The sequence below is a fragment of the Siphateles boraxobius genome, unplaced genomic scaffold, assembly GCF_051911475.1.
Source record: "Siphateles boraxobius isolate OS27281-9 unplaced genomic scaffold, OSU_SipBor_1 19, whole genome shotgun sequence".
Classification (NCBI taxonomy): Eukaryota; Metazoa; Chordata; class Actinopteri; order Cypriniformes; family Leuciscidae; genus Siphateles; species Siphateles boraxobius.
The window spans coordinates 21,128,199-21,145,074 of NW_027508799.1; the positions used below are offsets into that span (position 1 = coordinate 21,128,199).

The window sequence follows — 16,876 nt, forward strand, 5'->3', positions numbered from 1 at the left end:
GTCGCGTGGTTATGACGCAATAGTAAGCCTATTTTTACAAAAATGGCTTCTACGGGGCCATAGCGTAAGATACAAAGTAATGGAGCCTTTTATACATTGTCGTGTTTCTTTAGAAATAAATAATGGACAAATGAAGTCTTTGGACGCCTCAGATGTAAAGTTATTCGCTGTCAAAGTGACGCCAAAATGAATGGGAGTCAATGGAATGCTAACAGCAGGTGAAGACTGCTACAATGGCGGCTCCTGCAAAGCTTCAGTTTCCAGCTGATTGATAACCCCCTTTCAGTTGTTGTTTATCTTCTCATTCCCGCCTACATCAACGCAGAATTATGACGTTTGTCGCATAACAATGACGTGCAGGTCGGATACATGCGACTTGGCCGTTCAGATTGGAGTCGCATTTCAAAAGATCGGATACATATCGGATTTGGACCACATACCCAAGCGGCCTGTGTCGCATTTGAAAAGATCGGATCTGTGTCGTTCAGACTGTCATGAAAAGATCAGATACAGGTCGCATAGGGGCAAAAAAATCGGAATTGGATCGTTTCAGCCTGCAGTGGGAACGTAGATTGCAGTTCTAAATGTGATTGTGGTGTTTTTTTAATTTGAGTATTAATGGGCGATCAACAAGTCTTATGTTTAATATGATAGCTACAGAGGCAAAAAGGAGCTACAGACACATTTTCTGTATTGATTATGGGGATTTAATTATGGTACGTGTGCTACATGGAGCCAAGAGGGGAAATTTGAATGTGGAAGATTTGAATTCTGTAAATATTTGAATTCTGTGGAAACCTATAAGAGTTTCTTTATAATTCTGTTGATGCCGATGACATACAATGCAAATAATGCAATATAGACAGTAACTACATGTTTGGTCAAAACTGAGTTATGACTGAAATCGGGTCTGTCCTGTGACAAACTTGTTTGGTAAGCTGTGCTCAAATTTAGAGAGAAAACAAAGTGGGGAAAATGATATCAATTCATTAAAAAAAACTCTTAGGCCATTTTTCTCAGTTTCAGTGTTGGTGTAGTTACTGTATTTTGGGTAACACTTTATTTTGGGTGACTCTTGCGGTAATCATTAATGAATGGTCTAGTTCTTCATGAGTCATACATTAATTCAACATTATCCGTGCATTAGTTAAGCATGAATAAATGCAGTGCATCTATATTGTAAACCGTTACCGTATTTTGCATTTGCAATGTAGAACAATAAGGAACTGAATCCACCTACCAGTGAAGCACCTGCTCTTAATGGAAGTATCCTATGGTCTCATTCAGGGTTTCATCCACTTCACACACAGGCCTGGCTGGGATTTACCATTAGCTCAGTCTGTGTTGTCTCTCTCTCTTTCTCTTTCTCGTCTTTCAGCTTTTTAACACACTGGCTGAGAGTTTGCTGTTGATGACCTCTGTGGCCATGCCTGTGTTCAGCAAGAAAGAAGAAACAGTAAGTTGAATATATAAGGGAAAGTGTGGCTCTACTAAAAAAGTCTGGACAAAAACAGAAACATCTTTTTCCTTCAGTTCATCATGTAATTAAGTATCACTCAACAAGGATAGAAAGGGGCAGGAGAATAATGAATGTCTGAAAATGGCTCATACATAATTAATAATGAATTAAAAATAAATAATTAATAAATTATACATAATTAAATGTACGTTGTTACTGTTGTTGTCATGATAAAAGTCCATCTCTAAATAAAGATAAAGAATAAATCATGTTTTAATAACTAATAATAATAATGAACGAATCGGTTGACTGAATTATTAAACAATTTACTCAAAATGGTCACCACTAATTTATTACGTTACATAACAATTAATGTAGCTTTTTTCAGTTAAACTACAGTGGGAGTTTGTGATATTGGGACTTTTTTTTTTAAACTTTTTTTTATTATTATTATTATTATTATTATTATTATTGCTTAAACAAGACAATACAATACATGATACACTTTTAAGCCAGGGGAGATACAAAAATACAATAAAGGTAAAAAATAATTTAAAAAATAATAATAATAATAATTAAAAAATATATAATATAAAAAGGGACAAGACCTCGTATCAATCAAAGATTTTGAAGACAGTACACAAATGCACAGTCTTATTAGCTTTTGCATTAGTACTAGATTGAATAGTAGAAATTTTTTTTTTGGAATTTTATAAGAAATACAGAGAAAAGGGGCTTTTTGTTAGAAAACTTACACTTATGGATGTAAAATTTGACTAATACAACTATCAAATTAATTACAAAAGCCTCCTTAATCACACTGCTATCATACTTTAAATAACCAAAAATTACATTTTCAAAATGCAAAACAAAATTAAAAAAGCACTTTATCCTTAATAAACATAGACACCTCATACCATAATCTTTTCACATGACTACATTGCCAGAAAATATGGGGTATTGGGACTATACCACTGATCTATATAATGACAATTTCATTATAGATAGTGGACTAACGTTATAACGTTACTAACGTTACAGCCTGGGAGTTTATAATCCCTGATTATAAATCTAACATAAACTCTCATAATCGAGCGAACACATTAAATATACACTATTTAACACTCTTAACATGTTTATACAAATTATTCCGCGACAATTTGAATATATGACCCAACTTTGTACCTAAAAAGGATGATGACCATTTGTAAATAACACTCTCAGTCGACGCTTCCTCAAACGGCTTTCTTCTCACGACTGATGACGAAAAAAGAGCGCGGGAATGCGCTAATAAAATATAGCGCATTTCAGTTGACCAGACAGAACTAATCAACTGATATATCCTTGACAGCAGAGAGTCCTTTAAATACATTTTATGCGCATATAATACAATTTCATTATGATTCTAAGTGAATTATTTTGAATTTGCACAAAAAAAAAAAAAAACAAGCTTTTGAATTCAATCAAAAACCTATAAATCCTGAATGTTGCATCACTTCCGGTCCAGGTCTAGGCTATGTGCTTTGTTAAATATAGAACTGTTTTACCTGAGGAAGTAGTTAGGTCTACCAAAGATGAGCATAACCGATGAAATCTAAAAGCTTTTCACTTTTTCACCTCCTCCTTAACATTCGGATATTAAAACTGAATAAAAGGGCCACATTAAAAGCAACTATGGTTAGCTGATTACCTTAAAAGTCCATAGATATCGCCATTAGTGCATGCTGCAAACACTTTCTATAAAAAGCGGATGCGATGAGACCTGTTTTAAATTAGACCATTGACAATTTTACTTAACAGCCTACATCAGTTCAATTCAACTGTTTATTTTAAAAGTTTATTGTTCATAGTTTTGACTTTGCTCTTTCTCTTTGTGTGTAATGTTAGCTGTCTCACGGCATCCTGCTTGGTGTGGTTGGCACTGATGTCCCTTTAAAAGAGCTCATGAGATTGGCTCCTCGATACAAGGTGCCTTAATAATGTCATTAGTCCTCTGTTCACAATATCACATCTAAGGTCTTTTCATTCACAGGGCAGACTATATCCATGTAGACTACAGCATAAAGAGATTGTTTACATTGCTGGCTGATTATTAAATATGTGATTTTACTAAATTTATTGTTTTGACTTCTTTGCCGTTTCAGCTGGGAGTTCACGGCTATGCATTCTTAAATACTAATAATGGTTATATACTCTCTCATCCTGACCTTCGACCTCTGGTAAGCGCCACAATATTACACAGATCTTACACCTATTACCTACTGTCTATAAGAGTTGATTACATTGTGTTATTAGTTTGGTATCTCATTAACGTTGATGTTTTCTATACTTTGTGTTAGTACAAAGATGGTAAGAAGCTGAGGCCAAAGCCTAACTATAACAGTGTGGATCTGTCAGAGGTGGAGTGGGAAGATACAGAATATGTTGTGAGTGGAACAACACACACGCATATAAATAAACATTCACACACACACATCCATCACACCATTTTTAGATCAATTGCTTCAAGGTGTTTGTGTGCGTTGATCCTCTAGTTGAGAACGGCAATGGTAAGAGGGGAAAGTGGGACAATCTCTCTGGATGTCAGAGCAACAGTAGAGAAAGGAGTGAGTTGATATTGTCCTTTAATTCCCTTCTTATAAGATTACTTTAGTTTGATTCATTCATTTTTATCCCATAATAACCTAGCCGTGACTGTCATACTCACATGCCGACGTTTTCCCTTCTCAGAAGAGAGTTGTCTTCCTAAAAAATGAATATTTTTACACCACCATCAACGAAACTCCATTCAGGTGAGTTAAATGTTTTGGAGTCTAAAACATGCTGACTGTATATTTCAATTCTGCTCTTATGTGTTATATATTGTGTGTCTATGTTTTTAGTCTTGGAATTGTACTTACCAATGGTCACGGGAAGAATGTTTTCATCGGAAATGTTTCAATTGAAGAGGGTAAAGATTTTCAAATTATTACTGTACCTACAAAAATAATATATCATTTGCCTGTCTCTGTTTACGGCTTTCATTTGTAAATCCTCTCAGCCGAGTTGTTTTTCTGTCTACAGGCCTACATGACCTGACAGCATCTGATGTCACTATTGCTAATGAATGGTGGGTGTTAGTTAAGGCTAAGAACTAGATTAGAATCTGAAATTATTTGATTTTTCCTGATTGTTCGTTTTTTGCGGTTTCAGGACATACTGCGAGACAGACATTGATCCACATCACCGCAAATTGACTCAGTTTCAGGCCGTGGTTCGATATCTTTTAGGGAAAGAACCAGACCTGGAGTGTGAGTTCTGCCTCTAGAGGCCTTTAGACACTAGACTCGAAGTTTTAACATAGTATTTGAGATTTTTACTTCTATCATTACATTTTTAGACATGTAGAATTACAAATGAGTAAAAACAAAAGAACTACTTGTTGCCTATAGTGTTTCATATTGGCCACTTGCAAGGTTTTGGCACAAAGCTAAATAATTAGTTGCACTTATAAATCATCTCATATCTTTGCGACTGTTATTCTCTGTACAGCATAACCACTTATGTAGACACAATTTGATCTGAATGATGCTTGATGATATCTGCTATTTCGTTCTGTTCTGTCTGTTCTTCAGGTGATGAAAGACTCCTGCAGCAGACTCTGTTTGACGCAGTCATCACAGCTCCCATGGAAGCCTACTGGACTGCACTGCTGCTCAACACCTCCGGGTACTATTTCCCACCCACACACACACAGCATCACAGACAAGTTTCATTAGTGAAATATGTGCTCGGGCCGTGACTTTTCTCATTCTTTTGCAATGTGCAGCATTGATGCGGGTGTGGAGACGGCGTTCCTGGGCACACGCTCCGGCCTCATGAGGATGACCAGATATGTTGGCGTAGAAAAACGTGTGGCGAAGTGAGTACATTTAATTAAGAGCTCCGCATCACGACTCAACCGCATCTGCATTGCCATAGGTTTTCCTAAAGGGATAGTTAACCCAACAATGAAAATTCTGTCATCATTTACTCACCCTTAAGTTGTTCCAAACCTGTATACATTTCTTTCTTCTGCTAATGGGAGAAGGAGAATTTCTTTTTTTCTGCACCCGTCAACTGTTTGGTTACACACATTCTTCAAAATATCTTCTTTTATGTTTAGCAGAAGAAATAAATTCATACAGGTTTGGAACAACTTGAGGGTGAGTAAATGATGACAGAATTTTCACTTTTGGGTGAAATATCCCTTTAAGGCCACCCAAGGCCACAATGCCCCACATATAATATGCTCTCTAAAATTCTCAACTTCGGGAAGGTAAAGAGGAACAGGCAGTAACATGAAAAACAGAGGTATTAATAAAATAAACATTCGTTAATGTGGCTATACATAAATCACTGAACAAATGCTAATGTATATAATCAACATAGGTTTATATACAATAAAATATGAATCTCTTTTTGATGGTTTCTTTGCAGAAAATTCTTAACTCCATCTGATAAGGAGAATATTTTTACTCTGGACCATTTCCCTGTTTGGTATCGGCGTGCAGCAGAGAATCCAGCTGGAAGCTTTTTGTACTACGTTCCTACAGAGGACAACACACAAGGTAGTCCGCACCCTGCAGTCCATATCAAAAGACTTTACGCCATATTGAGTGTATTGTGCTCAGTATTTATTTTTCTTTCCCTGCAGTGGATGGAGGGGTTGTGATTGCCATCACTTCCGTTACAGTCACTGTAAACAAAAAGACAGCAGTTGCTGGAGGTATGATCTTCCCTGGTTATTCTTATCTTTTAATCTTTTTTATTAGTCTGTGCTGATCAAAGGACACCCATCTGGTTGCTATTATGTGAGCACATGTGCCCTTGTTTGGATGTGCAACCATGTATGGAGTTCATCTCTCCAACATGAACATCTCTTTTCCTCAACACGACCTTGGCTTGTGCTATTTTCTCATTACTCACGCATACTTGTACTGTATTAATGCATTATGAAAAGGAAAATAAATGAAAGGACAGACAGTCACTGGATAGGAAGTTGGGATACGTTATCTGCTAGTATTCTCATTCCTTTAGCATTTGCTTTGAAAACCATGTTTCAAGATTTTAGAGCCCCCCAAAAATAGTCACAGGCAAAGCTATTGTCTACTGTAATATAAATGTTTTTTTCTGGAGAAATATATAGTTATTTTGAATGGTAGTCAATGGAAAATTACGTTTAATGCCACCATAATGGTGTAGTTACATTATTAACCAGCAGGGGCTAACTGCTATGCTAATCAGCCACCGCTTGACCCCTTCATTTATCCATCCGTTTAGATTTTTAATCTGGATCTCTCCATTTTTTGTGAATCTGAAGAAGCATATTTGATCATTTTACCATGAGCAAACTGTGTGTGAGTTCTTAGTGAATCTTACACGTCAACGTTTACATAAATACATTCTTTATTCATTTTTAACACAGAATTATATCACAGATCACAAATCATATTTCAAACTGATTTTCATCAAGCGAAAATATAAAGAAGGATCTCATATCAGTCTTAGAAAAAAGGTCAAGTGAAGAAAGGGTCACATCAATAAGCTATAAGATATTAAACCAGAACTTCATAAAGATCTTGAAGATGCTTTCAGCTCAGTCAAATGGGCAAATCCTGTCTTTTCATCAATCCAATGGGATTTACAAAGTGTGTAGTGAAGTGTGTGTGGTGTCCCTGCTCTTAAATGTAAGGCCAGGGCCGAGAGTAAACACACCTCAGCTGAGTCATTGCTCATTTATATACCGCCCTTCATTTTCACTGGCATATTTGCTGACAGTCAATAAACAGGCATGTGCTCACTTTTGAGATTATTCGCAATAAGTGCAATTTGACGGGAAAATATTAGTCCACCAGTGGCAAAAGTGCTTTCGTCTTTTCTTTTTACATAACAGAGGATACAGGGTATGTGTTTTGTCGCCCCGTGCAGAGTACAGGCCCATGACACATGCTGTATAAAATAAGAGCTAAAAGAACAGTAATGGCAAGAGAGACTGCAACCATAACACACAACTCCTCTAATTAATAATTCATGAGTTTTCTCTGAATTCTCTTATGGAGAATTTTTAGGAGTTCCTCTACAAAAGGAGTTTTCACAGGAAACACGGGGAAAGGTATACTCAATTTTTTTTGCAATCAAGTTATTGTTCATAAATAATTTGTAAGACACAGATTAAAATAGATACATATATTCAACATACTTTTGAATAAACGTATATCTGTACTTATATATACTCAGCATATGGCTGCAAATATCATTGAACACACAGATTAAAGTCAGAGATGCTTAAACTGCTGGTGTGGGTATTAGCACACAAATTAGTTGTACTTTGATTTACAATTTTTGCCAGCAACCTTACTAGTAATTTGCATTGGTAATGAATAGTGTGTAGGAAAGATTGTTGCTATAGTTACAGCGGAAGAGCATCTCCTAAATCCGGATGAGGTCATGTGATATTTGCTCCACACCCTTATGCCTACTGCACATCCTTCCTGTAGATGGCAGCATTGTGCAAAATACCCAATGATGACGTTACTCTTGACATTATAATCTGTTTCTAAATTTTCGATAATACTGAGGAAAAAAATATGCTGGTTCACATTAACAGTGTGCAACTAGTTTCTGATAGTCTTTCTTTCCATTTTTCGTCCAGTTGCTGAGGCTGATTGCCGCAGAAAAGCTTATATTATATCTTCTGAAAGCCCAAGCCAAATTTATCTGAATTATTTAGTCTAAACAACATCTGCTCTCAAGGAAAAGCGAATTATGCAAATTGGTCCACAAGCAGAAAATTGATCAGACAGACTCAATCGATTCTCCTCCATCGCCAGCCCAAGAGAAAAGATCAGACTAAATCAGCTATGACATCCTAGTCCAGAATTAAACAACAGATCAACAAAGACATTGATTTATATTGCACAGAAAAAGTCTATCTTAATAAATGTAAGGTTTATTTCCCTCTCATCTATTGCCTTTCTGTTTTTGTTTAGAGGGTAGCTATCACTGTGCTTCTTTAGCCACCAAGGTGTAATTAACAGTTCCAATAGTGCGGCTATTGGAACTGTCCACTAACTCCACCCTCCACTAACATTAACAGAGTCCTCAGCCTGCTCTACATTAGCACTTGACTTCACAATACTTCAAGACACTTCACGATAGACGCCAGGGCTGGATTCTTCAAGTCTTACAAAAACAAGTCGACCTCTAGAGATGAACATGGAGAAACAACAAACCGTAAACAATGTTATCAACACAAATCATTACACAATACAAAGGACAAACCTCACACTTAAAAACATAAAACTGGGGTCACGTCACATTGTACAGAATATATTATAGCTGATAAATAAGGTGGGAATATTTCAAAAATTATATGTGGGGGGTTATGATGTTCAGTTCACACTGAGGTAGGGTTAAGGGTTAAAATTAGGGTTGGTAGGGGTATTTGTATTGGGGATTTAATTTTTGGGTTTGGATAAGAGTTGAAGGTTTAGCGTAAGAGATATTTGGATTTGCGATGGTCCGAAGTTTTAGACTTGGGGTTCATATTAGTGATGGAGGTTTATGATAAGGGTAGTGTTTATGGTTTAGAGCTAGGGGTTTAGGTTAGTGTTAGAAACTGGGATAGAGTTGTGGGTTAGAATAAGTGATGGAGGTTTAAGGTTAGAGTCGGAAGTTCATGGCCCCATTTCACAGACAGGGCCTAGACTAAGCCAGGATAAGGCCTTAGTTCAATTATGGCAATTAAGTAGCTTACATGTTATAATGTTTATATATAAAAAAAAAACTTTACTGGTGTGCATCCTGAGACAAAACAATGGCACTGACATTTTTTTAAGAAATGTCAGTGCAAGTTGATTTCAGTTTAAACACCTCAAACAAGCATTTTAGTCTGAGACTAGCTTGAGCCTTGTCTGTGAAACCAGGGACATATTAGTGATGGAGGGTAAGTGTAAGGATAAGGATTTGTGTTATAGGTTTAGGTTTGGGAGTAGAGTTAGAAGTTTAAGATTACACCATGTCTACACTGATGCTGCGACGGCTTGAGGCTGCCTACACTGGAAACTTAAAAAGTGAATGTTCCAAATCAAATTGTCCTTTTGCCGGAAGCAGAGCAAGTGCATGAAGTATGTCAGAAATCTGGGCATCCGTTTATGGTCTGTGACTCGGTGCAACGCATTGGAATGTATCCACTATAGACAGCATCGATTAAAATGAGTGTTATTGGCATTTGGTGTAGTGTGCCACTTACACGTACCACCCGGTGTAGAACACAGTGTTGGAGCTGATGGTTGGATTAGTGATGGAGGTTTATTGTAAGGATTAGGATTAGTATTGAAGGGTTAGGGTTAGAGTTGGGGGTTTGGATTAGTGTTGTGAGGGTTGGGATTAGAGTTAAAGGTCTAGGATTGGGGTTGGGATTAGTGTTGGGGGTTAGAGTTATGATTGTAGGTTTGGATTGATAGCTAGGCTGCTACAGAGGCAAATGCTAATGAGAGCATGTGATCCTCTAGAAACATCAGGGTTCAGGAACTGTGAACAGTTGCACCCACACCTCCTCTGCTGAGATCCTCTCAACATTGGGGGAGGGTGGGGGAGTTCTAAAGTGCTGAGTGGTCCCTCTTGTCCTGGGGCAAATAGGTCAAAGGTCATAGGCCAAAGTTTAGCGATTGAGTAAAGTGTAAGTCTGAGAGTCAGAGAGAGTCTTAAGAAGGACAGAGAAACAGGAAACAGGGATTATAAATCCTCTACTGGGTAGCTAAGTGATCATCAAATGTGCAGACCAACCAGTAAAGGATTCTTTATATTTGTGGATGACCTCTGAACTCTGAATCTCTCCCCCATTCCCCTATGCAACTGATGAGATCTGTTTCTCCTCCGAGTCGCCTTCTGCCTCTGCGTCACCCATCAATGGCTGCCTCTTCTTTAGCTCTCGCTGGTATTTTGCCATTAGAGAGGCATATATGCAGCCGTATGCTGCGGCAGCTACCATCATAATACACACGATTCCACAGACCACACCAGCGATCACTACCGTACCGATCGCCCTGCGAACACTGACCGGCCGATAACGCTGCTTCACACAGTCTGGTAGCTCTGCCTCCGTACGCACCACTGCACCTTCTGACGATGGAGTGGGTGTCCCACGAAAACATGGTGGAGATCCACCTTTGCTCCCAGCCCCGCCCCCATTCTCATCCTCCAATTGCAGACAGTAGTTGAACATCTCCACAGGAACACCCCTGATGTCACGGCCCCTTAAGTCCTTCGGAAGTGTACACTCAACGGCATCGACATAACCACCTACGACAGAAAGCAATAGAGAAAGAGAAATGAAAAATATATCTCTATGAGGTAAACAATAGTACCCTAATGAATTTAAAAGATGGGTCCAAGCCCTCCACAATAGCACCGCACAGCTAGGAGGGTCAGAAGCCCTTTTTAATGTGCGTGTGTGTTTGTATGAGAGAAAGAGTGGTAGCTGATGTATAATTATAAGCCTGACATGCATACAGAAGCTCTGTTCCAAAACCTAGTGATTTGCCACACTGGCTACATAGGCAGCTGCCTTCTAAGGCAACATGCTAACTGTCATGGAGTGACTACTTTGGAGTGCTTTGGAGTACGTAGGCAGTAACTCCACATGCCACACAAATATAATTCTGTGCAGGGTAATTGACTAGCACTTAATTTTAAAATAGCTTGTAATTGGCATCTCACGAATGGTGCAAAAATCCAGTACATATCACACAGCTAATGGATTAATAATCCAGTATGCATAAAATACACAGTACAAACAAATTTGGGGTCAAATATATTTTATTTTTATTTTTTTCTGATCTATTTTTTCTGAATACTTTTAATTACCGAATGATATATAATGTAAAAGTAATGCATTACAAAACTGTATTACCCCCTAAAAAGTGTGTTACTTAGTTACTTTTTATGGAAATTAATGAGTTACGTTACTCTTTCTCATCTGGGCTGGGCTTGCTTGTTTGTTTTTTCAAATGTTAAAGCCCTTTCACACCAAAAGTGAAATGAATAAGCCTCAGGCTGAGGGAAATGCAAATTCACACCTGTACAGTAGAGGGCACAGCTCAAACAAACCTTCCCGCTGTGCTGCCATTCTGGATTGCAGAAGAATAGGACACAGGAGAAGAAATTTCACTCTTCAGCAATAAAAACAAAAAATCAAACACAAATGTGATGTTTATCTAAAGCCATGTTTTCTTTTTCGTATGGTTGAATTATATAATCGAAGGTCAGCATTAAAGGCATTAGTTAATAAAGTGAAATTAAATAACGTTTGTGTAATTTAACATTAATTATTGCAGGTTTGCGTAATATTATGGGTTTGCATTTAATAGATTTTATTCATTTTGAGGAATACTGAATCTGTTTTTGTGCAAGTGATATGAGTAAATGCATTGCTCAAAATTAGTCTAGAGAACTAGAATAACCATAATGTTTACACAGCGCACACAACGCCTATGCACTTACTCTCAACATGGGGACCGGAGAGATGTCAGTCAATAAATGGGAGACCAAAGTAACTTGCTTTACTTATTTGAAAAAGTACCTCAGATATTTTCTTGTAAATTTAAAAGTAATGTGTTACTTTACTAGATAGTTTAAAAACTTGTTACGTGTAATGCGTTAACTCCCCAAATACTGTTTATAATGTAATTTTTTAAATTTCCCATCCACTATCTTGGATTTTCTCATTAAGTTTGTTGCATCGTGGGATCTCCATGAAAAAAACATGCAATGCTGCCTGAATTTGGTCAAAACAAAGTATTTTGGAAGGTAGTGTAAGTAAAGTCAAGAAAGTATTTTGGTTGCCTTAAATGCCGCATCTGTAGACAGCTCACTAGGTATTGGAACAAAGCAAGAGACTCAGAGCCCATCATGACTGGAGTCTCTTTCTCACGCAATAAAAGCTTTGTGACTCAGCCTCTCATGTCTGTTTCAAATCCCCCTCCCTCTCAAAGCTGCTCTGAAACAGAATTAAATGAGTTTCTCTGACTCAAGAGTAGAAGGATTGAGACAGACAGAGAAAAATAGAAAGTGAGAGGTATGGAGAATAAGAAGCTCTGCTTCACAATTATGGTTGGGGTTTTGCCACATTTCATTGCCAGTGGTAGACAAAAGATAGATAGGAAATTATTAGGGAGAGAGTGGGTACATTTCCTACAATAAGTCTGGAGTACATGCACTTACCATTAGGTTACAGCTCCATCTGTTAAGAGGCTTAAAAAACTCTTTTAAAACGGATAATTCTCTAAATTCTCAATGGTTTATAGCCCTTGCAAAATGCCAATAGCATTTTTTACCATTGTTAAAGGCGTTAAGGCAGTACACTTTGGATTGTGCCAAAGAACACACCTTACTTATGGTAAAATCCTAGTAACCTACAGCCTCTTGTGGTTTATTGTTCAAATGACGTATTTTTACACCTGCAGAGAATAAAAACACTACGCACACACAACCCTCACCTCGGTATATTAGCCACTCCATCCAGTGTTTGAAGTCTCTCAGGTTGCAGTCACACTCCCAGGGGTTTATGCCCAGCTCCAGGTGCTGAAGGTTGACGAGAGGCTCAAATGTGGCTCTCTCCAGGGCGTGAAGTCTGTTCCCAGCCAAGGAGAGCCAGGTGAGCCCCTGCAGCTCATCCAGCAGGCCCAGCGGCACAGTGGCCAAGCCGTTCAGAGACAGATCCAGCTTCCGCAGCTGGGTCAGGCCACGAAATAACTCCCGATCCAAAACAGTTAGGCTGTTGTTACGCAAACTCAAATCGCTCAGGTTACTCAGCTCACGGAACAGTCTGGAAGGCAGGTTGTCCAGATAGTTGTTGGACAGGTCGAGGCTCTCAAAGGTGCTCAGATTGGCAAAGGCCGAGATGGGCAGGGAGGAGAGGCGGTTATTGGCCAGAAAGAGGGTATGGGTGCCCTCCGGGAGAGAAGTGAGAGCGGGCACAGATACTAGACTCCGCCCACTGCAGTTAGCTTCCAGTGAGTTACACACACACTCTGAAGGACAGCCAGCGCATAACTGCAGCAACGTAGCACACACACTCAGCACACCTAGCAGACCTGTGTGAATGAAGAAAAAAAGAGAAGTGTATATCGTCTGAAAGAGTTGACATAGATGTGAAAGATGTGACAGGTGTTGATTTAGTGCCACTGTGAATCATATGTACTGTATTTAATAAAGGTGACCAGTGCTCAACACAACTGAACCTGTGGCTTCCGCTCCAACCACACTATTTTAAACTGGAGCTTATGTGAACCTACAAACAAACCTCTAGACATATCAGTATTTTTGATGCATTCGCTGCAAGTAGCTACTGTCTCTGTCGCAGCACCTTCAGGATGTTTGTGCGCAGGATGTTTTGATTATTGCATGATGTACTCTTAATGGTTTATTTTACCCAAAATTAAAATTGTCTCATTATTTATTCACCTGCATGTCTCTTCAAAACTCTATGACTTTCGTTTTCTTTAGAACACAAAATAAGTATACTGCATGACCAAAATGCTCCAAAAATTACAAACGCACCAAAAAAAAAAAAATTAATATCACTTTTATGCTAATTCGGTCATAAGTCTTCTGAAACCATAGTTGCTTTGTGTGAGGAAAATACCCAAATGTGCCTTGTTTTTTATCAATGAGAAAATCAATGAGACACACATGACACATTTGACATCATGACATCAAACTTCTATTAGTTTAATGTAGTGTGAATGAGATTTGAGAACGACATTCAACATAAGGGTGAATAAATTATGGCGTGTGAATTTTTTGTGGTTTCCTGAATGGGATTCTTGAGTTGGCTAAATGTTTCTTCTTTGCTGATGTAGCATTATAGATTCTAGAGATCAGTAAATCATCAGTAAAGAGGTAAAGAGTTTTCTTTAAAAAAAAAAAAAACTGCAATGGTTGACAGTGGGTTGCAATTGGGTTACTGGACTCTTCCAACCCTGCATAGTTCTATACGGTAAAAGTTAGAAGGTTCTTCTACGGCATCAGACTTTTCCGTTCTTTTTTGTAAGAGTGTATGATGGGAATATAATGTGCCTCAGAGTTAAACAGAGAACGTCCTCTGCTCTGCCACAACAAAGCAAACATTTGCCAACTGTTTGTCACCTCTTTCTTTTATGCAACAGTGTGGTGGGGGGCAATGTTTCTCTGTGTGTGAGACAATCAGATGCTATCAATGGATATGACGGTTTAAACATTGAGATCCCAGTTGTCTCGCTGAACGTGTGTGTGTGTGTGAGTGTTTGGCAGCTTAAGTGCAGACAGATGCAGTTACAGCACTCGGATATCTGATCCTGACCAGCCTCAACACCCTGATCCCTTTGTAATCAGAGACACACACAATCATCACGAACACACTCACTCTCTAATACACACTCACACAATTCTGTGTAATCTCAATAATTAATCCGTCCTTCTAAGCTATGTAGTTGTGAATTATTCTAGAATTGCTGTTTTGGCCTGTCAACCTTCAATTTCCAGTATATCTCTTTTTTCTCTCATCCCTCATTCTGTTTGGCTGAGAAAAAATGCATTAGGATAGGCATGTGACTGCTGACATTGAAACACAATGTTCGTTCTCTGTTTTGTTCCCTATGTGTTCAGAACGCAGTTGAAAACCACAGAGACTGACTTTATGTCAGTGGTGAGGACGGAAATCTCCTCGTGAGTGGACCTAGATTAAAAATAGGATGAATGTCTATTCTGTGCCTTCATTCGTATATCATCATGAATTTTATGATGTCTACCTCTTTTTTAACCCTACTGGATTTGCTCATTTTAAAATCAGGTCTCTGATTTTCAGAATAAATAATGCAGATTACTGTAACACAAAAGAAAAAAAAGTGTTGGTTGCCTCCTTTTATGCAATGACAATGAATGGGGACTTCAGCTTTTCAGAAAAGACACAAAAGCACCATAAAAGTAGTTCATACTTATCTGCTCTATATTCTATACTCTATAGTAGTCTGTTTTTATTAAAGCTGTTATTTACTTAAAGTATTTTCCTCCAGTGGACAATTAATTTCAACACCCAGGTCTGTCCTATATATGATTAAACTTTCAGACAGGTTTTATGTAATGGATCAACATATTTAATTGAAAGGATCCGACTCAAGAGAACAATTCATTACGTGATCTCTTAATGAATGCGTCAAGTAGAGCTATAGCGGATCTCAAGATAATCAATAATTTACATTTCAGGCTTTTCCCCCAATCCCCACACGAAGCAAGCTTTTGACTTCAGAAGACTTTGAATATCGTCTTTGATAGTGTCTTTTTGAACCTTCACTTTCATTAAAATTGTATACAGTGGCTAGGATATTCTTTCAAAAAGCATTGTGTTCCCTAAGAAAGTAATACAGAATAAGTATTGGCTTAAAATATATATAGCATAGAGATTTTAAGTTTGACTAAACCGGTAGCAGGTCAATAATTTTCACTTTACCGTAGTATTTGTGACATTGCTTCAGCATTGCATTGCTTCATGCAGATCTTTAATCAGACACACACATTAACTAAAGCCATCCTAATCCATCTGTTGCAGGGGCAGCTGGTGATGTATGCCGCACTCTATACCACTATACACACCCACACAGGCACATATGTCACCAAACACTACCTTTCTTTCCACAAACACATTAATAAAACAGAATGCAAACAGATGCATTTCGGAAATGTAAATCATTTAGATAATTGATATTCACTATTTGGACAAAGCATTTAAAACCGTATAAATGGAATTGGTACTTAAATCCTCTTAAAGCCCAACACCTTCAGAAGAGTGAATGTGTGTGTGTATGTTAGTTGGGCTCACCTTGACTGTCCGGATTTCCTCTCCTCCTGCGACCCACTGTAGGTGCAGTGCTGAGATGCATGTCTGCGCTTCTACGACTGCAGCTGCCTCAGATTCGCTGTGGCATCAGCTGGCCCTGATGCCAGCCTCCACAGGCAGCGATACGGGGCCAGTGATGAGACTGCAGAGAGAGTTTGAACGATTATCAGTTTTTTTTTTTCTGTACACAATTTGACGCTTAATTGTTTTCTGCCCGTGTTGGCATAGATGACTTGCTGAGCGTGTGAGCTGTGGGTTTTGTGTTTTCTTTTTCCCCTAATAAGTAAATCTGTGGCGCAACTCAAATAAACCTTAACATGTTGGTAACGGCAGTATCACTGTCATGTCAAAGCTTATTTTTTGAATCAGCTCACTTCCCGTCAAAGTTGATTCCTTCTGTGTACTCTCAACTCTAGGCTCAATGGAAAACATCTTAAATTAGGAAAGATCAAATTAGCAATTAACTTTTGACACACAAACCTTGCAACATAATCCTTCTCGAATCTGTTCAATATTCTATT

General features: G+C 38.2%; 2 protein-coding genes across 8 annotated transcripts in view; one reads left to right on the forward strand and one right to left on the reverse strand.

Moving 5' to 3' along the window:
• cacna2d4a (calcium channel, voltage-dependent, alpha 2/delta subunit 4a) overlaps positions 1-16,876 on the forward strand; it is a 40,176-nt gene that overhangs the window by 8,301 nt on the left and 14,999 nt on the right. For all 4 annotated transcript variants that reach the window (XM_077234188.1, XM_077234187.1, XM_077234186.1 and 1 more), the window contains 13 exons: positions 1,379-1,456; positions 3,347-3,427; positions 3,604-3,678; positions 3,799-3,885; positions 3,994-4,065; positions 4,190-4,251; positions 4,342-4,409; positions 4,523-4,568; positions 4,652-4,749; positions 5,074-5,167; positions 5,268-5,360; positions 5,918-6,048; positions 6,135-6,206. In XM_077234188.1, the coding sequence (XP_077090303.1) occupies positions 1,379-1,456; positions 3,347-3,427; positions 3,604-3,678; positions 3,799-3,885; positions 3,994-4,065; positions 4,190-4,251; positions 4,342-4,409; positions 4,523-4,568; positions 4,652-4,749; positions 5,074-5,167; positions 5,268-5,360; positions 5,918-6,048; positions 6,135-6,206 (1,057 nt within the window). The remainder of the gene's footprint in view (positions 1-1,378; positions 1,457-3,346; positions 3,428-3,603; positions 3,679-3,798; positions 3,886-3,993; positions 4,066-4,189; positions 4,252-4,341; positions 4,410-4,522; positions 4,569-4,651; positions 4,750-5,073; positions 5,168-5,267; positions 5,361-5,917; positions 6,049-6,134; positions 6,207-16,876) is intronic.
• lrtm2a (leucine rich repeat transmembrane protein 2a) overlaps positions 6,869-16,876 on the reverse strand; it is a 29,273-nt gene continuing 19,265 nt past the window's right edge. For 3 of the 4 annotated variants that reach the window (XM_077234224.1, XM_077234225.1, XM_077234223.1), the window contains 3 exons: positions 16,338-16,497; positions 12,979-13,575; positions 6,869-10,783 (listed from right to left, as the gene is read on the reverse strand). In XM_077234224.1, the coding sequence (XP_077090339.1) occupies positions 10,329-10,783; positions 12,979-13,575; positions 16,338-16,398 (1,113 nt within the window). In that variant the 5' untranslated portion in view covers positions 16,399-16,497 and the 3' untranslated portion in view covers positions 6,869-10,328. The remainder of the gene's footprint in view (positions 10,784-12,978; positions 13,576-16,337; positions 16,498-16,876) is intronic. The other variant, XR_013205229.1, reaches the window with a different exon arrangement.